Source organism: Schistocerca serialis, chromosome 3 (genome assembly GCF_023864345.2).
Source record: "Schistocerca serialis cubense isolate TAMUIC-IGC-003099 chromosome 3, iqSchSeri2.2, whole genome shotgun sequence".
Lineage (NCBI taxonomy): Eukaryota > Metazoa > Arthropoda > Insecta > Orthoptera > Acrididae > Schistocerca > Schistocerca serialis.
Genome location: NC_064640.1, coordinates 357240788 through 357268323, shown reverse-complemented (window position 1 = coordinate 357268323; position 27536 = coordinate 357240788). Strand labels below are relative to the sequence as shown.

General features: G+C 36.9%; 1 protein-coding gene across 1 annotated transcript in view; it reads left to right on the top strand.

Annotated features, from left to right (window-relative positions):
• Window positions 1-1026: 1026 nt before the first annotated feature.
• LOC126470850 (katanin p60 ATPase-containing subunit A-like 1) overlaps window positions 1027-27536 on the top strand; it is a 54573-nt gene continuing 28063 nt past the window's right edge. Inside the window, exons 1-6 of the mRNA XM_050098865.1 lie at window positions 1027-1102; window positions 1346-1577; window positions 2224-2527; window positions 10323-10544; window positions 13212-13354; window positions 23774-23883. Coding sequence (XP_049954822.1) covers window positions 1027-1102; window positions 1346-1577; window positions 2224-2527; window positions 10323-10544; window positions 13212-13354; window positions 23774-23883 — 1087 coding nt within the window. The remainder of the gene's footprint in view (window positions 1103-1345; window positions 1578-2223; window positions 2528-10322; window positions 10545-13211; window positions 13355-23773; window positions 23884-27536) is intronic.

Genomic DNA, 27536 nt, shown 5'->3' with positions numbered 1-27536 from the left:
TATCATCCTGCATCATTCAGTAGAGATTAGCAGCAGCCAGACTAGGGAACTACTTTCCCATATGTAGGCTCCCATTAACGCCACAACACAAACAGCAGTGTTCGGAGACGTGCCATGAACATGGAACCTAGACTGCTGATGAAAGATGTCACATTGTATTCTGCAATGAATCATGATTATGCACTAGGCTAGATGATCATCGTCGACAAGCATGGTAGTGACGTGGGAAGATGTCCCATTCTTCCAATGTTTTGAAGAGGCATAGTGGTATTAGTCTTGGCATCATGGTGTGTAGAGCCATCGGGTATGACTTTACATCGTAGCTGGTACTGGTTACAGAACTGTGATGGCAAAATGGTACATAACAGACATCCTGCATTCTCGCATACTACCACTCGTACTACAGTATTGTGGTGCTACTTTTCAACGGAACAATTCTCATCCATGCATGGAAAGTGCCTCTGTGAAGTCTCTGTGTGATGTTGAGGTATTCCTGTTCTAGCAACATCAAGATTTGTTGTTGATAGAAAATGCTGAGGACCAGCTGAGACATCAACTCTGTCAAAGTGCCAGTATCCAGGATACCAAGGAATGACTTGCCATTGGAGAGGGTACAATGGCTTTATGACACCCTTGACAATTGTATCAGTAAATAAAGCCAGGCAAAAGAGAGTGCAATGTCATACTGATAGGTGGGTCCACTTTACTGTCAACTTCTTTGTAAATTTGCCCCAATCTTGTAATCACTGAAATAATATCACATACCCTCTCAACCCATGAAGTTTCGTTTTGTTCCCTCCTCCCCAACTGGGTGCTTCACTATTTTTGTCAGGCAGTGTATATACATTTTTCTGACACATGGAAATACACAATAATGAGATACTTGTGACCTGTATAACCATTATCTTTTGTGGAAGTCCAGAAAACAGTTCCTTATTGTCTAACATTGTCTTGATGGACAACTCATCTCTGAGAGCTACATAAAAGGTATACAGAAAATTAGTATCGCAGAAACAATTTTAAATAATGCTGCAGAGCAAATATGGAGATAAAAGCCAAAACCTTACCATTTTGAGAAATGTTTCTTGTAGCTCACCTATTTGTTAGCACAAAACAGCTGCAGTATAATTAAAGGAGCCACTCAAGTAACTGTTGCCACCCTCTCCATCTGCTCTGTGTGCCACACAAGCAAATACACTACTCTTCTTTGCATAAAATTCTGTAGGGCTGATTTTATATAAAAACAACTTTTCTTGTGAATGCCTAAGTTAACAAATTTGTAATTCTTAAAGAAAATAGTCACAATGTTTTGGAATAATATCTATCATAGTAATTTTTTATCCAGATATTTCTCAAAATTATCCACTTTTTGTAGAATTTCTTAAAAGTTCACAGCTTACCCTTTGTAAGATCATTCATAATAAGTATGAAGAGCTGAAACAAATGTTTCCACATTCCCAAGATGCAATTGCTCAAGTGATTCAACAAATTGTCACAGCACTATTTTACAATGTATTGGAAGCTTACAAACTTGTTAAGCACAACCATAGAGGGTTATATCCTGTCATTAATATTCAGTAACTCATATCTGTATGGTACAGTTTATAATATAGTTTTAATGTCGCTAAGTTTGGATTTTTTTTTTTTTTTACTAAAAGTAGTTCTGAAGGAGCATACCACCACAGCCACACTTTTGACATGAGCCACTTTTAGTTAAGGGACAGCACCATTTCTTACTTAGTGATTCTTAAACTGCAATGCATCTCCTCCATTACTGGCAGTTCATGAAGCCATACTGTCACATGCTTTCATGTTTTCACTGTGTTTGATGGTTCTTCATTGACTAAGAGTTTGTTACATTGTCCTATGTTTAAATTGACCCTCACACAGTATATCACCTCTTCTAAGATGGTTTAGAAAGCTATTCATTAATGAAAATGTGGTTAAGATGTGTCTGAATTTTGATTACCACAAATTTTGCAATGACTGAAAATGTGGAAAGATAGGAAAGAAGTACCATCAATATTTTCTGAAAGTTTGAATCATAAATGTGCTTCATAATTAATTCTTATAAACAAAAATGCATACCATAACTTCAGTTTCGAGCTAGTTGTCATAGTATTATATTAGTGAATATCTAAATTCATTACACATTTAACAATAAGTCATTACAATTTCACCAAGTAAATTTTTCATTAAGACTTTTGACTTCTTTCATTGTAGCCGATCCAGGAAGTCTCATTCAATGGACCGCACTCCATGCCTGACAAAGCGGTCACATCCTGGAGCAGCAGTGAGCGTGAAAACACAAGAACCTGTAAGACGGAGCAATGAGGGACCGCCTTCATTACCATCTGCAATACCTTCACAAGATAGTGATTCTCATGAAACCCCACCAAAAGTGTTCCAGGCTGCCCAGTATGAACAGCATCTTGTAGAGACACTTGAAAAGGATATCATTCATAGAAATCCTAATGTGCAGTGGAACCGTGTTGCTGGGCTGAGCGAAGCAAAAGCAATACTTCAGGTGATGAACAATATTCAGTTACACACTTATTTTAGACAGTAATATTTTGTTGAGTTACATGTTATTACTAACACAACTCAAGAATAATCAAAAATTTCAGCAAAATATGATGAAAGTATTAAAAAGCCAGAAGAAGGTGTACATGAGAAATGTTTCTCTACTGCTTGAATAACTTTTTGTATTTAAAATACACTTTGGATGTGTGGTATCAGAAATTATGTTTTATATCTCCTGCTCAATAAAAAGAACAGTTTAATACTAAATCATTGCATCAGACATGAGAGCAAATACCCTCACCTCAGGTGCCCTGGATATTGATTGACATCTGCACTCTTCATGCCACTGGTTAGTGGCTGTCAGGTACTGCATAACACGACCACCATTCTCTTCCTCCTGTGTTCTATATGTAGAGGAAGCATGATGAGACCTATGTGTGTCCTACTGCTTCTTATCTTGCTCATGTGGATTTTCCCTTACAGGTACAAAAACAACAAAGTAAAACCAAATTCCATAACACACCGGTGTTCAAAAGTTTCCTTAACAACTTTCCACAGAAATAACATCCAAAATTTAACATTCTATGTTATAAATCTTCTGAAAGACTTTAACTTGGACCAGACATGCTATTGGGAGTTACAGTATTCATCTCTAAATTTCATGTATATGCTTTGCCAATGCAGCCTTGCCAGAACCACACTCATTTTTAATCTCCTGTATATGCTGAATTTTATCAGTAGTATTTCATTGAAATGGGATACGCCATTTCCTGTCTCCATAATTAAGTACATAACATAGTTAGCCTTCCACTACTACTTCATGTAATCATCACTAACTAGCAAGACAATGAATGTTTCTCATGATGATGTGCAATTATGTAGAGACAGCCACAATTTGCCTTTAAAAATAGTACTGAGTGACAGTAAGGCACACAAAAAAATGGAGATTTCCACTTGCTGAGTGGTAAGACATCGTTTCCTCAAACAAAAAGGTTATCAGGAAGATAAACATAATTTTGAGGTTGCTGATATATTGCTTTGGATACTGGAACAAAATAAAAACATAATATTTAAATAAATATCAAATTAAATAAATACTAATGTAAAAAGTGAGTTACACACATAAAATTTAGAGGTATTCAGAAAAATATCAGTCTATAGAACCAATGTTAGGGAGGACTGGAATAGTAATAGGAAGAAAAAAGAAGAACAGTGTGACAGAGTCAGTGGTGTGAAAGCAGAAGGAGCTAGGCAGATTACATAATATTGTTGAAGTTCAGACAAAGGATAATGTAGGAATGTTGGGTGTTCTATATGGACATTATCCATTTATGTAGAACATTTTGCATCTGTGTAAAAGATCTGTCCTTTAGTTGGAAGTTACAGATGGTATGGGTTCTGAACACGTTGGAGTCTCACAGTTTCATAATCTTGCTACTTTAGGAATCATATCAATTTAAACATTAATTTTTTTCTTTGGGAATACATATATGTTAATCACACATAAGACGCATAGGAATTTCTGATAGTATTCTAAGCATACTGGTTTAAAAAATCCTTATTTTTTCTTAGATGCAGAATATTCCCATAATTCATAATGAAGAATAGGTTATTGAACTGAAATCACTCATGTATAAAACAATGGAAACACCAGGTTGAAATATCAGCTGTATAAGAAAAGGATAGATTGCTACTCACCATAACGATGACATGTTGAGCTGGAGACAGGCACAATGAAAATATTATTACACATTTAGATTTTGGCCAAAGCCTTTTTTAATAAGAAAACACACACACATTCATTCACACAAGCAAGCACACCTCACACATACATGACAGCCATCTCTTGCAGCTCAGACTTGTGAATAGTTGCCCCATAATCACAAATACTAATGTATGGTGCTTCACCTGGAAGAGTGACCTTCTCCGTTCTCAACAAACAGATCGATCTCATTTCTTCACGGAATAATAGTAAGCTAGGGAAAATAGACATTTTATACTACTCACAGTTCTGCATGTAATTACTTCAGGCTGATCAGACTACAAAATTTATACTGAAACTAACTTTTTATCAACTGAATATAATGTTGATGTGATCCATACTTCATTCTTGATAACTCATTCGATAATGAATATAGAAGGCTGCTCTTGCTTTCTAGGTGACATGTAAAAACATGATATGTCATATAGCTTAGACTAGTCAGCATAAATTAAATTTTAGTGTTTTTCAACAATATGGCAATAGCAACAGAGAAAAAAATTAAACATTTAGTGTGAAATTATTGTTGCAGATGACAGTCCTCTGAAACTCTTTGGCAGTGACTAAACATTTATCAGTGTTTACAGCAATATGTAGGTAAAGTTCCTATACCTACCAAGTGAACAGCTCGGTGTATCAGAAAAATCAAAGGACATCATATCCTACATTAACATATTTGTAACAGGATTGCTGTTTATTTAAACATTATCTATCGTCTTACACTGCCAGATTCATACATGTTAGGGAAAACTGTCTTTCATGGTAATTTCTTCATGACACATGCACCATGTAGCATAAATTGATTGTGGTGGATATTATGTAAAAGCTTACCTAGACCTCTGTGAGACCTATGGTCATTTCAGAAAGTAACATAACTACTATGAACTGTGTCAATATTACTGCTAACATTCATGGCTGACACATACATTTTGAACCCTAGCCAGGTATGCGTAGTCTAAATTTGCACTTATTATTAACCACAAATAATGTTAGGAAGTAAATTTATTGGTGCACCAGTATAAAAATCCCAGAGTCTATGAAGAGGATTCTGCAAAATGCTTGGTTAGAAACTTTACAAAATATTTTAACTGCATGTGCCCTTAGAAAAAATACTTTTTTAACCTTTCCTGCACTGTCCCAGGAAATTATGTCACTGCACCATAGTGCAGTACTGAATGAAAGTATGTGAACACAATCTGCAGATTACACAGTGGTAGGGATTTTCAAATGCCAAGCAGACAGATAGGAGCTTTTTGGAGAACTTACCCTTTATGCTGGTTCAACTCAGTTTATTATCCATCTGAATGCTTAGACTTTTACATAGAGTTTCATTTATTGTATTCCCATTGACATCTATTTCTAACCAGTAGCTGTAACATTTTTAACTGATTTCAATTGCATAATATAAGATTTGTAAGATAAAGTAAAATAATGGTAAGAATATCATGGGAGATTGTCAGTTCACCTGCCCAACGAACAACATCCTTGCATAACATGTGTCAGTAGACATCGAGTTATAAACACAATGTTTATGTCTGGCATAGTGGTTAAAAGAAAAATATGCAGTAATACATTTACAAATGTGTAAAAAAAATCAGAAATTTTAAAATCTTTTGCTGTTCAAAATATCAACCCTGGTGTGCAACCTCAGTTATTAAATTAACAGAATATACACTGAAGCACCAAAGAATATGGTAAAAGTGTGCATGCTCAGGTACAGAGATATGCAAATAGGCAGAATACAGTGCTCTAGTTGGAAATACTTATATAAGACAACAAGTGTCTGGCGCAGTTGTTAGATAGGTTACTGCTGCAACAATGGCAGGTTATCAAGATTTAAGTGACTTTGAATGTGGTTTTGTAGTCAGCAGATGAGCAATGGGACACAGCATCTCCAAGGCAGTGATGAAGTGAGGATTTTACTGTATGACCATTTCACGAGTGTACTGTGAATATCAGGAATCCGGTAGAACATCAAATCTCCAACATTGCTGCGGCCATAAAAAGATCCTTCAAGAACAGGACCAACAATGACTGAAGAGAATTGTTCAGTGTGATAGAAGTGCAATCCTTCTGCACATTGCTGCAGATTTCAATGCTGGGCCATCAACAAGTGTCGGTGTGAACCATTCAATGAAACATCACAACACAAAGCTTTAGGACAGTCAGTACCGACATTGGACTGTTGATGATTGGAAATATGTTGCCTGGTCAGAGGAGTCTCATTTCAAATTATATCAAGCAGATGGACGCCTATGGGTATGGAGACAACCTCAAAAATCCGTGGACCTTGCGTGTCAGCAGGGGACTGCTCAAGCTGGTGGTGGCTCTGTAATGGTATGGGGCATGTACAGTTGGAGTGATATGGGACCCCTGATATGTGTAGATACAACTCTGACAGGTGACATGTACGTAGGCATCCTGTCTGATCACCTGCATCCATTCATGTCCATTGTGCATTCCAACAACACCCAACACATCCAGAATTGATACAGAGTAGCTCCAGGAACATATCTGAGTTCAAACACTTCTGCTGGCCACAAAACTCCCCAGACATGAACATTATTGAGCATATCTGGTATGCCTTGCAACATGCTGTTCAGAAGAGATCTCCACCCCCTTGTACTCTTACAGATTTATGGACAGCCCTGCAGAATTCATGGTGTCAATTCCTTCCAGCACTACTTCAGACATTAGTCAAGTCCATGCCACATTGTGTTGTGGCACTTCTGCATGCTTTTGGGGGGCCTACATGATATTAGACAGGTGAATTGGTTTCTTTGGCTCTTAAGTGTGTTTAGTAGCACTTGAAGAAAATAAGTAAAGGTACAAGAAGCTGCTTTCATTTTAGAAAGTATGGCATAAAGTTCCTGGTGTTTCAGATGACAGGCTAACATTTCAGATGGTTAACTTTGCATATAAGCACAATACAGCAAAAATCCTAATAATAAAGTTTCGAGGTTAACATCTATGATCACGATGAAGAACTAAGATATAGGAGAACAAGTGTGGAGGTACTTAGACATTCACATACTGTGCATTATTTATTGTTTATGAAGATGTATACATCAATGAAATAGACACTGAAGAGTAATGGAATGATACACATTTCCTTAGTAACACACAGTACCATGATGATGGTGGACACTTGTAATGGCATGGGGTTTGCAAGAGACTAGTTGCCACATGGACTCTTACTGATTGATGATTCACATCTAGTGGAAACTAGTCTAATGATGTGTAGAATCCCAGGCTTGCTCAATAGGACTGAAATTAGACCATACTCTAATATCCATAGAGCACCACACTGACAACATTCAAGAGTGATGTGATGATGTGGGTATTTACACACATCATAAAAAGTTTTGTGTCAACCCAGTTCCCAGAACTCCTGAAGATAGTCATTGACTGTGGATATTGTATCACAGACACAGTCTCTTTGGCTGTTCAGAGATGTCACTAAACCTGCCTGAAGATTTAAACGACCACGCACGAGCAGTGACTATTAGATGGAGGGGGTCCGACTGCCGATCAGTTCCAGTCATTCCACCAGGAAGGAGGTACACGGCTCATGTTGTCTGTAGTTCAACCAAGCCTAGATGGTCAATGCCACAGTTTGATCATGTCCACATTGTTACTTTTAGCCAGGAAGGGTTCTCAACAAGGAAAGTGTCCAGGAGTCTCAGAGTGAACCAAAGCAATGTTGTTTGGACATGGAGGAGTTACAGGGAGAAAAGGAACTGTTCATGACATGCATCGCTCAGGCCACCCAAGGGCTACTACTGCAGTGGATGACTGCTACCTATAGATTATGGCTCAGAGGATCCCTGACAGCAACGCCACCATGTGCAATAATGCTTTTCATGCAGCTACAGGACGTCGTGTTACGGCTCAAACTGCATGCAATAGGCTGCATGATGCGCATCTTCACTCCCAACGTCCATGGCGAGGTCCATCTTTGCAACCATGACACCATGAAATGTGGTACAGATGGGCCCAAAAACATGCTGAATGGACTGCTCAGGATTGGCATCATGTTCTCTTCACCAATGAGTGTCGCATATGCCTTCAACCAGACAATCGTCGGAGACCTGTATGGAGGCAACCCAGTCAGGTTGAATGCACTCTGTCCATCAAGTACAGCAAGGCAGAGATTCCCTGATATTTTAGCATGGCATTATGTGGGGCTGACATACACCATTGGAGGTCATGGAAGGTGCTGTAATAGCTGTACGATACGTGTATGCCATCCTCCAACTGATAGTGTAACCATATCGGCAGCATATTGGCGAGGCATTTGTCTCCATGGACAACAATTCGCACCCCAATCGTGCACATCTTGTGAATGACTTCCTTCATGATAATGACTTTGCTCAACTAGAGTGACTAGCATGTTATCCAGACATGAACCCTACTGAACATGCCTGGGATAGATTGAAAAGGGCTGTTTATGGACAACGAGACCCATCAACCACTCTGAGTGATCTACACCAAATCGCCATTGAGGAGTGGGACAATCTGGACCAACAGTGCCTTGATGAACTTGTGGCTAGTATACCATGACAAATACAGGCATGCATCAATGCAACAGGACATGCTACTTGGTATTAGAGCTACCGATGTGTACAGAAATGTGGACCACCACCTCTGAAGGTCTCGCTGTGTGATGGTACAACATGCAATATGTGGTCTTTATGAGCAATAAAAAGGGCAGAAATTATGTTTATGTTGATCTCTATTCCAATTTTCTGTACAGGTTCTGGAACTCTTGGAACCGAGGTGATGCAAAACTTTTTTTGATGGGTGTATTATTATCATGCTGAAAATACATATCTCCAGTAGGACCCTATAAATCACAAATATAAACACATGATCTGCCAGCCACTACCTGAATCCTTAGCCTATGAATGATAGGAGTACATGCACCAGAGGTCACGTTCAGTCTCATATGAATTTAATCACATGAAGAGACTACCACTTATTAGACTGCATCTTGATCGTTATAGGATTACACACACATTTAGAAATATGCAATTCTGTACTGGAACTCATCTGCCTTAGTGACCTTTTCCTTTTGTTGAGCATCCATTTGCAGTGTTTTTGCCCTTATGCTAATTGCTCTGGTCTGCGAGGTGTGGTTTGCAAATTGTTTATTGTGTGATGGCGGTTTTTGTCCCTTATGGTGATGCGATAGGTCTTGATGGTATTGTTTCCCAAATATTGTGTACAAAAATAGCAAGTGATCTGGAGGGCTGTGGTTTGTCTATCTAAGGTTAAATTCTCAGCCCAGTGATGGAAATCCCTACCAGCTAAATTTTGATAACTGTAGTTGCAGTATTACCTGGATCAACATAGCCACTGTATATACAGGAAATTGTGGCCAATGAAAGCTCCAGTACCTGTATAGCTTCAGGGATGAAGCTGTCCCTCGCATCTGACTTGTGTCACTTGTCAGTCAAACATCTTGCCTTTCTGTGTGCAGCTGTTCTGTGTACAGCCAGTGCATGGTCTGACTACATTTCAGTCATGTACCATACTGAAACACTCAATTCAGTGAAACAACAAAAGTGCTATTACTCCAATGTGGTAGCAATCAGTTTCCCATCAGCATATATATCTGACCTCATACAGATGCAAATATTCTGTTGTAGAAAAACTGGCTCTGTAAACCTGTGCTATTAAGAAATCTGTTTTACTTACTTTATTTTAATTGAGTCATATTTTTAGTTACTTAACTGAGTAGGACATACAGTGAGAAAGTTGGCGTAACTAATTTAATTTTGAAGCCAAAAAATCCACTATGAGAATGTTACAAATATTCTTTCCAAGATCCTCAAAGAACATGCATCAGTCAAGTGAAATTATTTCTATTTCCGGAACATACATTGCCATTAAATCTACTTTATTATTAATTTACAAACTCATTTCTTTCTGATAAATGGAGAACTTCCAGAATGAATGTTCTATATAATCATCAATTACTGACCAGTGAATGGCATATTGACATTTACATAGGCTGAAAAAGCACTCTATGTTTCAGGAAGCCATGGTACTCCCAATGCTGATGCCTGATTTCTTCTGTGGAATAAGAAGACCATGGAAAGGAATTCTTATGGTGGGACCTCCAGGAACAGGAAAGACTATGTTGGCTAAGGCAGTTGCAACTGAGTGTGGTTCAACATTCTTCAATATTTCTTCAGCAACACTTACCTCAAAATACCGTGGAGACTCAGAAAAGCTTGTGCGACTATTATTTGAAATGGTACGCTTATACAATAATGGAAATTCACTTAAGTTTTCACTAACTGCATAAAAATCACTTTTAATCAGTCAAAGTAGCAATCTGGTTTTAGAAGTCAGTATAGCACAATCAACCATTTATAAGTCATGAAAGTAGTTGCGCTTTGCCTACGATTCAGAGATTTTGAGAAAGCTTTAAATTTAATGTCAGTAAATTCTCTTCTGACAGTCCTTGACAGACAATACATTGATTCAACCTATGTTATTATGCTGATGAATTCATAAACCACTGCAATAACTATCATTAGATTTAACCAGGATAACGGGAATTTTAAAATTGAGAAAAGAAGCATGTACGGAGTTTTGTATCACCGATGCTATTCACAGCAGCCCTAGGTGATGTTTTCAGGTACATATGGTGAAAAATATTTGTTAATGGAATGTAACAGAACAATCTTCATTTTGCTGATGACATTGTGTTGTTTGCCTGCAAATGATTTGTAATCAGTACACAGGAAAAAAATTGTACAAATTAACAATGAAGTTATAGAACCAGTTGAAAAGCTGTATTTCAGACATTTGAAGACAATGGCAGTGTATGCAGCATAAGAAAAAAAATATAGGAACAAAAGTGGCCTGGGTTGCTTTGGTACACAAAATTTCGAAAGTAAGCATCTGACGTGTATGAAAAGTAAAGCTTGCAGTTTGTGTATTTATCAGTTATGCTCATGTTAGTGAGATAATGCAGAATCTGCACAAAACTTGAGGGTTTTTCAGAGAGCAATAGGAATATGCATACCATAGACCATAATGGTCTAAATAAAGTAACTTTCCTTTTTTCCAGTTCATGGATAATAATTTATTTTTTAGAAGTAAGCAGATTTTTTAAAAAGTAGTGCCCTCTTTTGTATATGGGTAAATACTCATTTGCAGTTGTCCTAATTATATAAAGAACAAATCAGTTCTATCACTGTCATAAAAGTAGACTGTCATTAACACTACATATATTTACATTTGACATTATAATGAAGAATCCTGTCTTCAACACATCTAGTAGGGAAGACAGCACTGTTAGTGTTACAGAGCCTGAGGAGATTATAGAGCATATTTCTACAAACAAACCATGCAGCACAGTATGTCTTTTTGGAGTTGGTTTGGTATAATTTGCTATTAATCTCAAGAACAGGACAGTTGAGTTAAAAAACTGAAACTGTGCAGATTCTAATAGTACATTTTAATACTCTCTACTCCATTTGCATTCAAGCTGGAACAATCTAGATCACAGTGCTGGCAAAACTAAATTATTACTCTGTAGTATAACATTTATTGCAGAGAAATATTCCTGAAAGGTTAAAATTATGTGACTTATGTGGAAGGCAAGCAAAGATCTATACTCAGGTCTCAGTCTGACATAAAGCTTTAACCCATTGGGAATTTTTATTGTTGCTTAAAGTTTACTTCAGGTTTAATGTTTCATTCTGAGAACAACTTCAAGGCATTTACATTGTACACTATTTTGTTTTTAATAGCATTTCATTAATTTCTTCAGAATTGATATGCTTGTTGCTACACTCTGATTTTTTTAATGTCCTCTGAGCTGATTCTTTCAGTGCATCATCCTTCTCACACTTCATTTTACAGGTTTCAATGCATTTTCCTCCCTTCCCTTCCCTTTTCTAAAATCCTTGGAATTTGTAAACTAAGTTGATACTCTTTGTTCTCAGTTCAACTAATATTAATAATTCTAAACTGAAATGGAAAATTGACACTTATGAGGTTCCAGTAGAAAAACACAAGAACAGCAGATGATAAAGATAGTAGACTTTGGAATCAGATGTTCCTTTATTGACTAAAATAGAAGAAAGGGCTGAAAGAAAAGGGGCAATTTAAGAGATATGCAGGAGACCCAACCAGGTTCCCAAGTCAAAAAAGTCATATTGTCACAGGATAAGAAATAAATAAATAATGAAACCAATGGATAAGATTTAAAAACTAGAAGACGAAAGTGGTGGAGAGGGTAGCCAACAACTCAGAAAAAAGTGGAGCATAGTGTGAAACTAGAAATATAGATAATCAAGTTTGGCAACTCCAGATTGAATATTAAGAAACTAAAGAGGATATTCATTGTACACCTAGACTCTGATACCCATCGTTAGGAAAATGCTCAGTGCTACTGTCCTGTCAGACTGGATATAAATATCAAAAATTTTAATTATTTAAAAATAGTTGAGAGTAACTTTGACACAAGCATCTCCACAACATAATGCTCCATTAAAGTGTCTCTGTAAAGCAGTGTTTCAGGAGATCCACTGCATATGCTGTGGCCTGTACTTTATAACAAATAATTCAGTTCATATGATCACATAAAGCTAATTTGTTGCCTACATGTTTCAATATTGGTAGAACAAGTTTATCTAAAATATATGCCAATCAACTCATTTCTTATAATATACTGTATATTCTAGGCTAACAGCTCATACTGCTACATTACAAATACACAATATACATTTCAAAATATAATGACATGTAGAAAAAAGGCAATATGATTTGAATAGTGATTGAATACTTGTATTAATTTTTCAAAGTGATTTTGTTTTCTGGGTCTCACTCATACCAGTTTTTCAACTTGAACATTTTAATTTGCTGCAATGAATAAGATATTTCCTTAATAATATGTATTATATTTCAGGTTCACTTTTATGCCCCAAGCACTATTTTTATAAATGAAACAGATTCACTGTGTTCACAACGTCGTACAGATTCAGAACATGAAGCTTCCCGAAGATTTAAGGCAGAACTGTTGATTCAAATGGATGGTCTTAATTCTAACAGGTATGAACACCATATTTACTTCAAATGGTAAAGAAACATCCATTAATTAAGTTATATGGACAAGTGTTGCCTGTGTGAATGAAGATATAAGTTGGTTGACACTGCAATCAGTGTTTGAGTAGAGTCTGAGAAAAGAAAAAGGTTAGGGTACAGGCACATTGGAAGATTAATAATGCAGAGATTGTGAAACATATGTAGTCCCTAAGCCATTGTTGTGAATTCCAGATGAGCTGACAGTGTGAAAATTTTGCACATAAAATACAATAAGCAGTTCTGAAACATGCACACACACACACACACACACACACACACACACAGAGAGAGAGAGAGAGAGAGAGAGAGAGAGAGAGAGAGAGAGAGAGAAATGTAACTGTTTATTATTGTGTCATTCCTCAGCATACTGTTTTGGCACTAAATAGATTCCTGTCCTCATCTGAGACTTTTTTTAACTGATAAACTCTCAGATTACATGATTCAGGGTGCCGATTTCTTGATACTCTCAAGAATCTGTTGAGTGTTGATGTATTTTTAGTAAATACAAGGGATATTAAATATAGCCTATATTTTCCCAGGTAGTGTATTGGATTTTTGGGTGTCCCAGCTGTTATGCACTCTTGGTCACTACAACTGCTACTCTATAAATTAAAGAATATCTGACCAGATTTTTTCCTTGAAACAAAAAGTGCTTCATTCTGTCACAGAAAATGCCAAACTACTCCACTGGTGTTTAAAACTCAAAATAAGAACAAGTTTGAAAACACTCTGAAAAATAACAGACTGTGCACTGCACGTGTCCACTATTTTTTAGTTAGTTAGCTGAGTTTGCTATTGAGTGTAACCCCAGAAAACAAATTCTTTCAGGAAATCAGCAGATTTTATCCCAGGTTTTTCTTTTGTCATAATAGAAATGTCTTCCTTGGGTGTTAATTGATTCAGTTCTTAATGGGCACTTGTAATACTTGTAGCATAACAAATCCAAAAATTAAACACAAATCAGCAAGCTTCATTTAAAGTTATAAGTTTACTCTTTTGTGAAACATTCCATGAGTCACAAAACGCTCAACTGCGAATGTTGTTCTCAGGCCTGCGATGAGTTACTTACTGTTTGTAGACAGCTGGAAACAGATCTGACAACTGTTAGATGACTGGAGCTGCACCAAACAGGTGTACTTGGAGGGCTACAGAGAAACATGTACCAAAGATACCAATGATACCTCGAATACAATCCTCCCATTGTTTCCTCTACAGCAAGTACAGGATCTATCACTACTCGCCATTGTGGATGGTGTGATAGGTCTCAGGGCCCTGTACAGAGGAGACAGGGACCAGAGAGAACTCAAGGTTTTACAGCCACCCACCCCACCCCCAACCAATGAATTCAAGGTTCTGTCTTTCACTGAAACTGAAACTGAGCCAGTAAGACTCACTTCACTTATTTAGGAATCTGCTGTGTATCATGTCAAGGGGAGAAAATTTAAAAGAGTATGGGGTCTATTAAGCACTGACACTTATAACATACAGGAATACTTGTACCCTTAGAAAAATTTCAGCAAAGGATGGGAAGGATCACCACACGCACTCCACACGTATGCCCATTCAACATTCTGAGGAGGCCGTTCCAGCACCCATTGAAGGAACAGACAACTGTGTATTGTGGAGCATATTTGAACAAACAGTGCTTGTCAGGCAAGCTTCAAAATCATACTTGAATCCTTCCACGACTGGAAGGAAAGGCTGAAAAGAATAGCCATTTTCACAGACATACATTCTGCAGCATTTCCCCTGGTTCTCAGTTGAGAAGGCGGCTTGAATCACTTTGACTTTGGAGGTTCTGCGACAAGTTAGGCTACAGATTCTTAGAATTGCACCATAGAGTAGAGAAATCTAGGGTCTGTCTAGATGTGTCAGGTGTGCACTACACATCAGAAGCTGTTACCAAGACAGTTGATGGTTTGTGGGGTGCACAAAAGATTTTTTTTATATTACCTGACTCTTGATGCTGTCTGAGTAATGACACCTGTAAAAGCATCAGTGTAAGGTCAAAATTAATGCACTCCCCTTGCCACCTTCCCCCTATCCACCCAAAAAAGTATAGAAGTCCTAGTTATCAGTATCAATTGCTGAAGCACTTGCAACAAAGCACCAGGGTTAATAGCACTCCTAAAAAGCAGAAATGCTGAACTCCAGGAGTACTATCCCAATTTAATGCTTGCACCACTGCCAAGATTGGTGATATAGATATTAGGGTCACTACTATTAAGAAAAAATTTAAACCGCTAAGACTGAATGAAGTTCCATGACCTGATAGAATTCCTATTAGATTCTATACAGAATTTGTGGCTGAGTTAGTGCCCCTCGTAAAAATATTATATACCATAGATCTCTCAAACAAAAAAAACTGTGTCCAGTAGTTGGCAGAAAGCACAGCTCTCACCCATCTACAAGGAGGATAGCAAAAGTTATCTACAAAACTAATGTCCAATATCATTGACATGCATCATTATAGAAACTTAGAACATATTCTGAGTTCAGACATAACTAGGACTTCAAACAAAATCACCTCTTGCAAGGTAACCAGCATGGATTAAAAAGCATTGTTCATGCAAACCCAACTCACACTTTTCTCACATGATATCTGGAAAGTTATGGAGCAAAGCAGTCAAGCAGATGCATTATTTCTTGAATTTTGAAAAGCATTTCACTCAGTACCTCACCTAAACTTCATATCGAAAGTATGATTCTGTGGGATATCAATTGAAATTTATGACTTACTGAGGATTTCATGGTGGAGAGGATGAAGCATGTTATCTTGGCTAGAGGGCCATCAACAAATGTAAAAGTATCTTCAGGCAACCCATAGGTAGGTTTCTTGGGATGCTTGCTGTTCACGTTGCATATTAATGACCTATCAGACAACACTCATAATAACCTCAAACACTAACCATTGTGGCCGAGCGGTTCAAGGCACTTCAGTCTAGAAGCGCGCGGCTGCTTCAGTCACAGGTTCGAATCCTACCTTGGGCATGGATGTGTGTGATGTCCTTAGGTTAGTTAGGTTTAAGTTCAAATGGTTCAAATGGCTCTGAGCACTATGGGACTTAACATCTGAGGTCATCAGTCCCCTAGAACTTAGAACTACTTAAACCTAATTAACCTAAGGACATCACACACATCCATGCCCAAGGCAGGAGATTCGAACCTGCGACTGTAGCAGTCGCACGGATCCGGACTGAAGCGCCTAGAACCGCTCAGCCACCGTGGGTGGCTAGGTTTAAGTAGTTCTAACTCTAGAGGACTGATGACCTTAGATGTTAAGTCCCATAGTGCTCAGAGCCATTTCTTTTAACCTCAAACTTTTCACAGATGCGTTTATGTGTAATGAAGAACTGCCTGAAAAAATTGCACAGTTACTGAGATAAATCTTAATAAGATTTAAAAGTGGTGTGAGGATTCACATCTTGCTTTAAATTTTCAGAAATATAAAATTGTGCATTTCCCAAAATGAAAAAAGTCGTATCCATCAACTTCAATAACAATCAGTCACAACTCGAATCAGTCAACTTGTACAAATACAAGGTTGTAACAATTTGTAGTTATATTACATGGAGAAATTGCCTAAGCATAGTTGTAGATAAAGTAAGTGGCAGACTTTGTCTCATTGGTAGTACACTAAGAATACATAATCTGTTTACAAAGGAGGTTGCTTACAAAACACTCAAGCTATGCAGTAGTTCTATAATGCTCTTCCATGGGTCTAATAAATCTGTGACCATTTGTGCTGTCCTTGGTGTAAGGACAGTATGAATGGTCACAGATTTGTCAGACCCACAGAAGAATTGTTAATGGTACAATGTTAATGATATCTTAAAGAAGCAACACTGTTTATCTTTGATTTGTGTTATCTACCATTTTTAAATGCTTTCGCATTTTCTGTTTATTCTGTGTTTGTATTGTTGTCTGCCATTAGTTGTAAGCTGTTACACATTGCAATAAACTCCGTACAAATGGGCTTATTTTCATGGTTCATTTACTGTTCCTGATCACAGGTTATGGTTCTAGGTGCATAAGTCTGTTTTCAGTGTAGTAGCAGAGAGTTGTTTCCTGGTGTCATGCATAACAGCAAAACTTTTAATGTCACCGGCATAGTGTTGGCGTGGCACAATGGAACAATCTACACATCAGTTTCATTTAATATTGTCTGCAGGGGACAATTAGGTGGTGTAGAAATTCCAAATGGATGTGATATTAAGAGGAAAAGACCTTTTAGATACTGCCAATAGCATTGTTACTCAGTCACCACAGGAGAGAGAAGCAGAAGTAAAAACATGGCAGGAAAAGGACACAAAAACACAGGAGTTTATTGTGACCTGGATGGAGGTAGCACGACTCACTCTTCAGCTGGCATGTGGACAAAACTGAGACTGTGTATGAAAAAGAGTCCACAGTATTTACCTACTTCAGCAAAAGTGTTTCTTGCTCCAGTTTGATGATGACGCAGTGGTTACCGTTGTGTCGAAAATACAAAAAAATCAACACAATATTGAAGCAAGTGGGAGAACCACTTTCAGATAAAATAATCATAACAAAAGTGGTAATGTCATTGAGAAGGAAATGTTTAATGACTTAATTTCAAGATTGCTCATTGAGGAAGAGAGAAATAATCAGTGCAATCAGCCGGAGGTAGCTTTAGTCAGTCTAAGCAGGCAATAAAAAATTACCTGTTATGCTTGTGGTAAGACGAGCTACTACGCAAAGGACAGCAAAAGTAAAGCAAATATAGAACTAAGAAGTTGCAATTATTGTAAGAAAAGATGTCATTTGAAGTCAGATTGCAGGCTGTTGAAATCAAAGGAAGGCAAAAAGGCTCAGAATGTAAATGCCTTTATGTGTATGAATCAAGGAGTTGACCTAGAAAATTATTGGATGAGGTGCTAGCGAGCATATGTGCTGAGAACTGTTTACAAAACTGGACAGTGTGCAAAGCTCAATGAAAGTTACTGTGGGTGACAGTAAACTTCTTGATGTGACTGAGCATGGTACTGTGGAACTGTATGCATGGATCAGAGTTAAATTTATCAAAACAGTACTTAGTGGAGTGCCTTTTGTTCCTGAACTGAAATTCAATCTGTTTTCTGTAAGAACTGTGTTACACAAAGATATGTGTTTAGTTTCAAACAAGGAACAATGTGAATTCTTGAAGAGTAAAGGCGAAGTTTGTGCATTATTCAAACATGCCAACAAAATGTATCATACATTGTTTTCACTAAACGGAACACAGTCACAACTGTCAATGGTTCCTTTTATGCATGTGGATGAAACACACACTGTGGTTGACAGTAATAACATGTCAATTAGTCTATATATATTGAAAACTTGAGTGTCTGGCACAAATAATTGTAACATCAGAGCATTACGCACATGAAAGAGTTTTTATCATATAAAGGAGTGAGATTCATTGAAAACATTTGTAAAGAATGTTTAGTATGTAAACAACATCACTTGCTTTCCCTGTCAGTTCCTCTGGAGCTAATGCCTCACTCGAACTGATTCGTGCAGATGTCTGTGGACCCATGGAGATGCATTAGCTTGAAGGAGCTGGTTCAAATGGCTCTGAGCACTATGCAACTTAACATCTGAGGTCATCAGTCCCCTAGAACTTAGAACTACTTAAATATAACTAACCTAACGACATCACATACATCCATGCCCGAGGCAGGATTCAAATCTGCGACTGTAGCAGTCACGTGGTTCCGGACTGATGCACCTAGAACTGCTTGGCCACTGTGGCCGGCTTCCTGGAGGAGGAGCAAGATATTTTTTGCATTTGAAGGATGACAACTGTGGTTAACACAAAGTATTTTTTATGAAACAGGAGAATAAAGTAAAATGTTTGATTAGGTATTTTATGCAAACACTGAGAGAGAAAATGGTCGGAAAATTAAAGTTCTAAGAGGTCATAATGGACTGGAGTTTATGAGTACTGACTTAGGTACATTTTTGAGTGAAAATGGCATAGCCCATCAAAGATGTGTTGTGTACACTCCACAGAAAAATGGAAAAGCTGAAAGGGAACTGCACACCTTGGTTAAAGCTGCTCATTCAATGATTTCAGGAATTCCCAAACATTTCTGGGCGGAAGCAGTTAACATGGTGGCTTATTTATTAAATCAAACTGGTCCAAGCCCTATAGAAAGTAAAACTCCTTTTGAAGCTTTTTATGTTAGAGAATTGCCCTTAGCAGATTTGAAAATATTTGAAACGCATATGTCTGTCCCCATACCCAAGGAAAAGTGACTGCAACTAGGCCCCAAAAACAAGATAGATTTATTTGTGGGTTATGATAATGATGTGAAGGGCTACAGAATATTTATACCTCCCACAAAGAGAACTGAGATGCAGCAAGACATTATTTTTTGCCTCCAGCAGTATCCAAAAGGAAGAAGAAAGCTGATGTTCATGTAAAATAGTCAGATACTATTCATTGTGATAAAAAGAACATAGATGAAGCTTCAGATTTAGAGGAATGGAAAGAAGAAATGAGGACTGATGTTGTGGAAGAAAATAAAAGTCAGCCTAGAGGAGAACAAGAAATCAGTGAAGACAGTGAAAACAGAAATTTTTTTAGAGGATGCAGAGGACAAGAACACATACAATCTTAGATCCAGGAGGAAAATTCAACACCCAAATCAATTGGAGGATTATGTGTCAGAGCTGTTGACAGCAGTGATTGACAAAGACCCCAGCACCTATGCTGAAGCAATGTCTAGCAGTGAAGCTAAAAATTGGAAAATGCTCAACCAAGAGAGCTGCAAGCCCTAGAAGAAAACATCACATGGTATTATGTATGTAAGCCAAATGAATGTGATGTTATTGACAGAAAATGGGTTTTTAGGCAAAAAAAGGGATGAAAAGGGTAATGTTGTTTCTCACAAAGAATGTCTTGTAGCAAAGGTTTCCAACAAAGCTTGTCTTGTGACTCTTCAAGCTTTCCTGGTGGATGTGTTGTAAATAGTCTTAGACAATTTACAAAGCTTGTCTTATTTAGAGGTATACAGTGCAGTAGCAAAACTGGTTTCATTGAAATTTTTTCTGGTTAATTTTAATGAGAATAACTTTTCCATCTATCAACTGGATGTCTTTAGTGCATTTCTCTATGGAGAGATAGTTGGAGACTACTGGTTATTGCAGTAAAATTAATGGCAAAGTTTGTAAACATACAAAAGCTCTGCATGGTTTAAAGAACTTACAAATAACTGTATCTGATGTTACATTTTATTCTCTCATGCTAAAAAAGTACTTTAAGTAAATAATTATTCTTAATTTTACTTTATTTTCAACATGATTATTTTAAACCATTTTGTGGTACTTAAAATGACAAAATACCTGTAATTATTCTGTACACTTACAATTAGATGTTATGAGACAATAAAGTTTCTATTCTATTCTACCAAGCAAGGAAAAAAAAAAAAAAAACATGGCTCTGAGCCCTGTGGGACTCAACATCTATGGTCATCAGTCCCCTAGAACTTAGTACTACTTAAACCTAACTAACCAAAGGACACCACACAACACCCAGTCATCACGAGGCAGAGAAAATCCCTGATCCGCCAGGAATCAAACCCAGGAACCTGGGTGCGGGAAGCAAGAACGCAACCGCACGACCACGAGCTACGGACTAAAAGTTTCAATTCTGCCATAAAAACAGGTAGCCTATTTATGGGGATTATGACAGTCAAATTGAAAGAATGCATTACAAATTTAGAAAAAAATGTGGGCTTTATAAGACATAAGATTTCGCATGTAATAAATGAAAATTCTGAGCTGCAGAACGTTTCCCCATCTTGGCGTTAAGCACCAACAATCAGTCGAATTGCTCGCCAAACAAAAGTAAACTATGAGCAAATATGTGTTGAACATGCAAAAAAAAAAAAAAAAAAAAAAAAAATCAACATATTTAGTGACAGGACGTGTCTAGCTTGCACTGTAATATCAAAAATTATGGAAAAGAGGCATGTAGAATCAGAGAAATTCGAGAGTACAGAAGCGAACAAAATGCGACGTTAAGTCGAAGAGTTTCAGGTCTTTGCTACTGTGGAAATCGTTCCTTTAAAGGAATTGTGTGCATCAAATATAAAACTGCTTCATTTCTCTTGTGCAAATGTGAATTCGAAATGGAAGATATGGTTGTGCATGGAAGATGAGCTAGGACTAAATTTTAATAACAAAGATGGTACTTACATTTTTTATCAGTATGCTCATTGATGAAGTTAAAGATTTAAGAAGTAAAATCGACAAACCCCATTGACAGAAGCTATAAAATGATGGCGAAATATGCAGAGACAAAAAAATTGGCGCTAAATTATGCAAAAACCAATTCCCTGCAAAGAAAACCTTTACGAGAACTGAACAATATATTACGACTAAAAAAACATTTAAAACTGTGAAAAGAATTGCGAATGATTCTTCCTTAATTATTACAATAAGCAACAGGTTTCTAGCACTTCAAAAAGGATAAAATCACTAACAACAAAGTACCTGTACTGAAAATACGGTATTAATTTTACAACTGAAGCAAACAAAATGAATAACAAGAAATATTCACACAACAGAAACAGCAATGGCATAAGCAGCAGTCACAGTTGGAGTCAGTCCATTCATCCTATTATGTGGGTGTAATAATGTGTTGTGATAATGTAACTGGCCAGAAAATGTATAGGCCTAGGTAAAATGCTATCAGTTTACAAAGGTGACTGCTTCCAAAACACTTGTGTGTTCCACAGCACAATATTGTTGAAATGTGTGGAAACCATACTAAACATGACTTATTGGGGATACTGAACTTATACAAGTGGTCACATGTTTGTTTGACTCGAAGGAGACCATCGAAAATGCTGAAAAACTTGAATTGGCAGATGCTTTAAAATGGAGACCAAGTATCCTGTGAAAGCCTATTCACAAAGTTTCAAGAACTATTAATATATATGGAATCTAGGAATGTATTGCAGATGCCTAAAAGATTCACTCATATACCAACTGCAAATACAAAATTAGTTTAATTGGAAAGTACACAAAGTCATTCTTCCCACACTGCATATGCAAATTAACTGGGAAGAAACTGTAGTGTGTGATACTGTGAGAAGTACCCTCTGTCATGCATGTCACAGTAGTTGGCAGAGTGTGTGTGTAGACGTATATTTTTTGGACAATTCCATTTATACCATAGAAGAGTTGAATAGACAATATTTATCAGAATTTTGAGACACATCTGGTTACTGTGGTTATGCAAGCCTATCCAGTTATGTCTCCAAGAGTGACCCAAAGCCTCAGTATGATTGCTATTCCCCTTGTATTTCTTCTGAACATTACAACAAGAGATTCTTCCAAGGCATACGTGGTAGCAGCATCACAGGGGTAATGGACATTGTACCCTGTACCACCAACCCAAGGACGTTAACATCCATGGAAACATTGAAAACTACGAAACAGATTCATTAATCAAATTACTACTGTATTATTATTTATGAGTCTAATTTAAATCCAGGTTCAAGTACTAGTCTGTTACAATTTTTCTGTTGTCACAATATAAAAATGATTTTGCATGAACTAATTTAATTAACTGATTTCATTTTTTAATTTTAATTTTTCTATGTAAATATATTATATATTAATAAATATAGGTTAAAACCAATAAGTAAACAGTGCGCATCTTTTGTGAAATAAAAGATAATTGTAGGGCAATGACTGAAAAAATTAGTTATTTTTCTGTCTTTTATTATATCAGACAATAATCACTGATTTTGTTTATACAATTATTGATTTCAAGTGTGATCTACAGCCATCTCTAAATCAGTATTGGAACACAAGAAGCTTTTTTACACAGTGATGCAAATGTAGCATATTTTGCTACATGTAATTCTCTTTGACCATGTGATCAAACTAACAAGAAGAATTGTCACTACAAAATGTGCACTGTAACCTTTTACACTGTGCTAGGAGTAATGGAGAGGATTATACCTACTCCCCTGCTTCCTGCATCCCCCATGTAAAATGCCAAGTTACATTGCACATATATTAAATAAAGCCTCCAAGCACACAAAAACTTCACTTTTACCTTGCATATAATTCTTCCAATGATAACAAATATAAATCTTCTGATCAGGGTACAGCTGAAGATCAAATATGGATACATAACAATCTTTAAATCAGGTCTTAAAGGGCATTATAGCCATAGTGCAGTAAATATCATACCTGTCCATTTGTCTCATGTGTCTGCACGTGCATCAAGTCTATGAGCATTTCTTAGGTGTGTGTGTGTGTGTGTATGTGTGTGTGTGTGTGTGTGTGTGTGTGTGTGTGTGTGTGTGTGTGTAATTCCTCCATCATACAGAAATAACAAAAGTGCTCTCAAAAATTTTTCAGTTCAGATAACAAGGTGATAATGGTACTAGCAGCAACCAACCATCCATGGAACATTGATGAGGCATTTCGCCGAAGATTTGAGAAAAGGATATATATTCCTCTTCCAAACGGTAAATCTGCATTCATAATTCATCATAATAATGGTATTCATACAGCTGTGTATTTGATTCACAGGGGTGTACTTAAACCCAAATCATTGAGCTATGACACACAGAATTGTTACACATACTCTAGCATCACTTGATGGAAAGATATTAACTTTCTCCTTATTATATTCCTAAAATCAATACACATATACACTCAGATCTACATATAATGTACAACTGTGCATGTACATGCAATATCAGTAACTGAAAATCCAGGAATAGAGATAGTATGTATGTAGGATAGAACACTGCCCGCCAAATAGAAGCAATTCTGAACAGTAGGTAATTGCTTATAAAAGACAAAAATGCTTTATTTTTGGAGAATGTCCTTTATTAGGACTACCAATGCACATGCTCAACTCAGCACAGGCTCTTGTATTGCAATGCTGTTTATCTAAATGAGGTCAGCAATGATGTCAAATGGGATAAGTGGTGGGCGAACAGAGATATATGTAGAGTGAGGAGATGGATGAATGGTACAGTAGGTGGGGTGGGGGGGGGGGTTATGAAGGATAGTGCTAGGATGGAACATGTAACTGTTTTGCAAGGTCAAGTTAGGGATAGGTGTGACAGGATGAAAACAGAGAGGAAAATGGGAGAGTACTGGGGTAACAATACAAACTCGTAGATACATATAGGAGATATCGAAAGGTTCAAAGTTATGAGTAAGGATGGAGTAGTAGATAGAGGAAACAGGAAAAGTAAGAGCATGTTATGGGAACAATTGGTGACATTAGTTGATGACATGAAGGGAGAAGAGAAGGAGGACAAGTGTGGCACAAGAGTTAGCAAATATTGAAATCTTAACTGGAATGAACGATATGTAGAAGGGAGATTTCCCACCCACAACATTCAGAAAAACTTAAGGCTGTTGGCAAGAATCCAAGTAGCATGGCTTGTAAAACAAATGCTGAGGACAACCACTTGCATAGCATGCTAACTTTCAGTCACGGTTTGACAATATTTGTTCATGTGAGTGGATAGTTTAGTGCTCATATCTACATAGAATGCTGCATAGTACTTTCAACATAGTTATATGCTGTGACTGCTTCCATGTGTGGCTCTAGTTGTGATGAGTGATGCCAGTGATAGAATTGGTCTAGGAATGGTTGGCGGATGTATAGGACAGGTCTTGCATCTGGGTCTTATACAGGAATGTCACCCAGAGGTCAAGGGATTGAAAACAAGATGGCCATAAGGACACACAAAGATACTGCATAATTTTGGTGGACAACTGAATAGGGGTAGAGGAGTTCTGTTTAAGTCAGGGTTGGAAGGGTTGATATACTCTGCTGATGCTTCAGTACGATCCTCAGTACCCTAGGAAAAGAACTGCTTGTCACTGAAAATTTGGTATCCACTGGTTGCCAGTCTGTATGGGGGAGGGAGGTGAGACGTTTTTTATATAAGACGGGTAGCAGCTGCAGAGTGGATGTACTTCTGGTGAGTGATGGGTTTAATTTAAATAGTCAGAAAGTGGCCATCAGTGAAGTGAAGGTGGCTCTAGGGGCCAAGGAGGACAATATAAAACAGGTGGTAGACCGGTGTTAAGATTTTGAATGAATGACAGTGGGATGTCTTCATTGGGTCTCTAAATCATAAATATGTCATCAGTAAATCAGAAATAACTAAGGGTTTCAGGACTGTGAGTGATTAGAAAGGATTCCTCATGAAGGCTCTTGAACAGGTTGACACAGATCATGTAGATGTAATATGATTTTCCGAACATCCTTTGACCATTGGTACAGGAATGCTGAATATGGGCAGAAATAACTGCAGGTCAAGCATGGAGAAAGGAGGAGATGCCAGTTACATTAAGAAGGCATGAAACTATAAAAACACTGATACCCATATACTTTACAGTGATCAGTGTTTTAAAACTTATGCTGCAAAAGTAGATTTTCTTGGAAAGTTAATAATAATAATAGCATACAGGACTCCATCTGTTAATTTTGAATTATTTATGAAATATTGATGCATTATTAAACTTCTTGACTTCCAAGCAAAATAAGGTAATATTATGTGGAAATATAATTTTTCAGAGAACACCTGTTCCAGAGCTTTACTTAAGTTCCTTGCCATTTTATGTGATCCAGCTCCTTTATGCAATTTGCAACAAGAATTATGGGAATGAGCACTACTGCTACTGACCACATTTTTATAGATGCATTGAGATTACAAAGTGCTATTGAAATTCCCATAGTTAATGGCCTCTCAGAATATTATAGTCAATTGCTGATGTTTAATATCAGAGTGCACCACATAAATAAAAATAATTGGAAAATACAAGGGTGATAAATGGACAAGAAATTGTCAGATACAAACTGGAAAGATATGTACAACATTCCTGGTGTTAATGAAAAACATAATGTATTCTGTAACATTGTAATAGGCTACTAATAGAAACTGCATTCCTAAGAAATTAAAATATGGAAGCAGATTAAATGCATCTGAACCTTGGGTTACATATGTAATCAGAATATCATGCAGAACTACGAGAAAACTCTACTAGTCATCAAGGGACATGGATGATGATACGATTAAAGCCCATTTCAAACTGTGCTGTAAAAGTCCAAGTAAAGTCATCTGAGGGCCAAATGGTATGTATTATCAATAAAAAATAAGCTCCTTAAAGAACAAGATAAGAACTGTTTGGAACCCACCAAAAAAATGAGACAGGAGAAAAGAATCCAGAAAATGGAGAAATTTCTTTAAAAAATGAGGAATTCTGCATAAATTTTTTGGTCAATAACAGATAGATTAGGTTTGAATATTTCCATAGAGTACTTTCCAAAACAAGTTACATAAAATTCAGCATCCTCCTACATTTCCAAAATAAGTTTCCAAATTTTATTAATTCTCTTACAAATAAATGGTCAAGTGGTTATGAAGAAATCAAAAGTAAAATAATGAAATGTTGTTCAGCTGAGCTTACAATTAGTAATATATTGGCTTACTTATGCAACTAATCTTTTCCTAGAGAGACAAGCGTTCTGTTTTCTGCAACTTCACAAAAAAAGGGGTCAAGACACTATTCCAAATTACCAATCTGTCTTATTATTGCCAGTATTTTCAAAAAAAAAATTTAGAAGATCATATAAGTTGTAAACACTTTTGTTTGTTTATTTATTTGTCCATCTTCAAGCATCTGCATGCAAAGGATGCCTAGACATTTGTAAGTACACTCTATTTTATTTAGTTGAGTTGTATGTATTTCTATTTTTAATGTTTGACAAGAATTATCTTGGTGTACAGGTTGCCTTAGGCTATTCCTTCTATAATTTACTTCTATATGCAAGAGGTAACTGCATATGGAGAGAAATAAACTGTTAATATATTTAACTGTGTGGAATAAGGCCTATAAGGTATTTTAGTCATGGAAATTCCAGATGTGCACCTGTTGGTCTTGTTCAAACAGATGCTCCCCCCCTCCCCCTTTCTCTCCCTCTTAATTTTTCTCTCTTCTTCTTTTTCTTCCTCAGGGAGAATCACCCTAAAATCAATACCTTATTTTAAATTAAAGTGGAAGATATCATAATAGGAACTCAGTTATAGTTGTTTAAAAACATATGTGCATTGTTTCCCCAACAAATAAATAACAAGTGACAGAATTATAG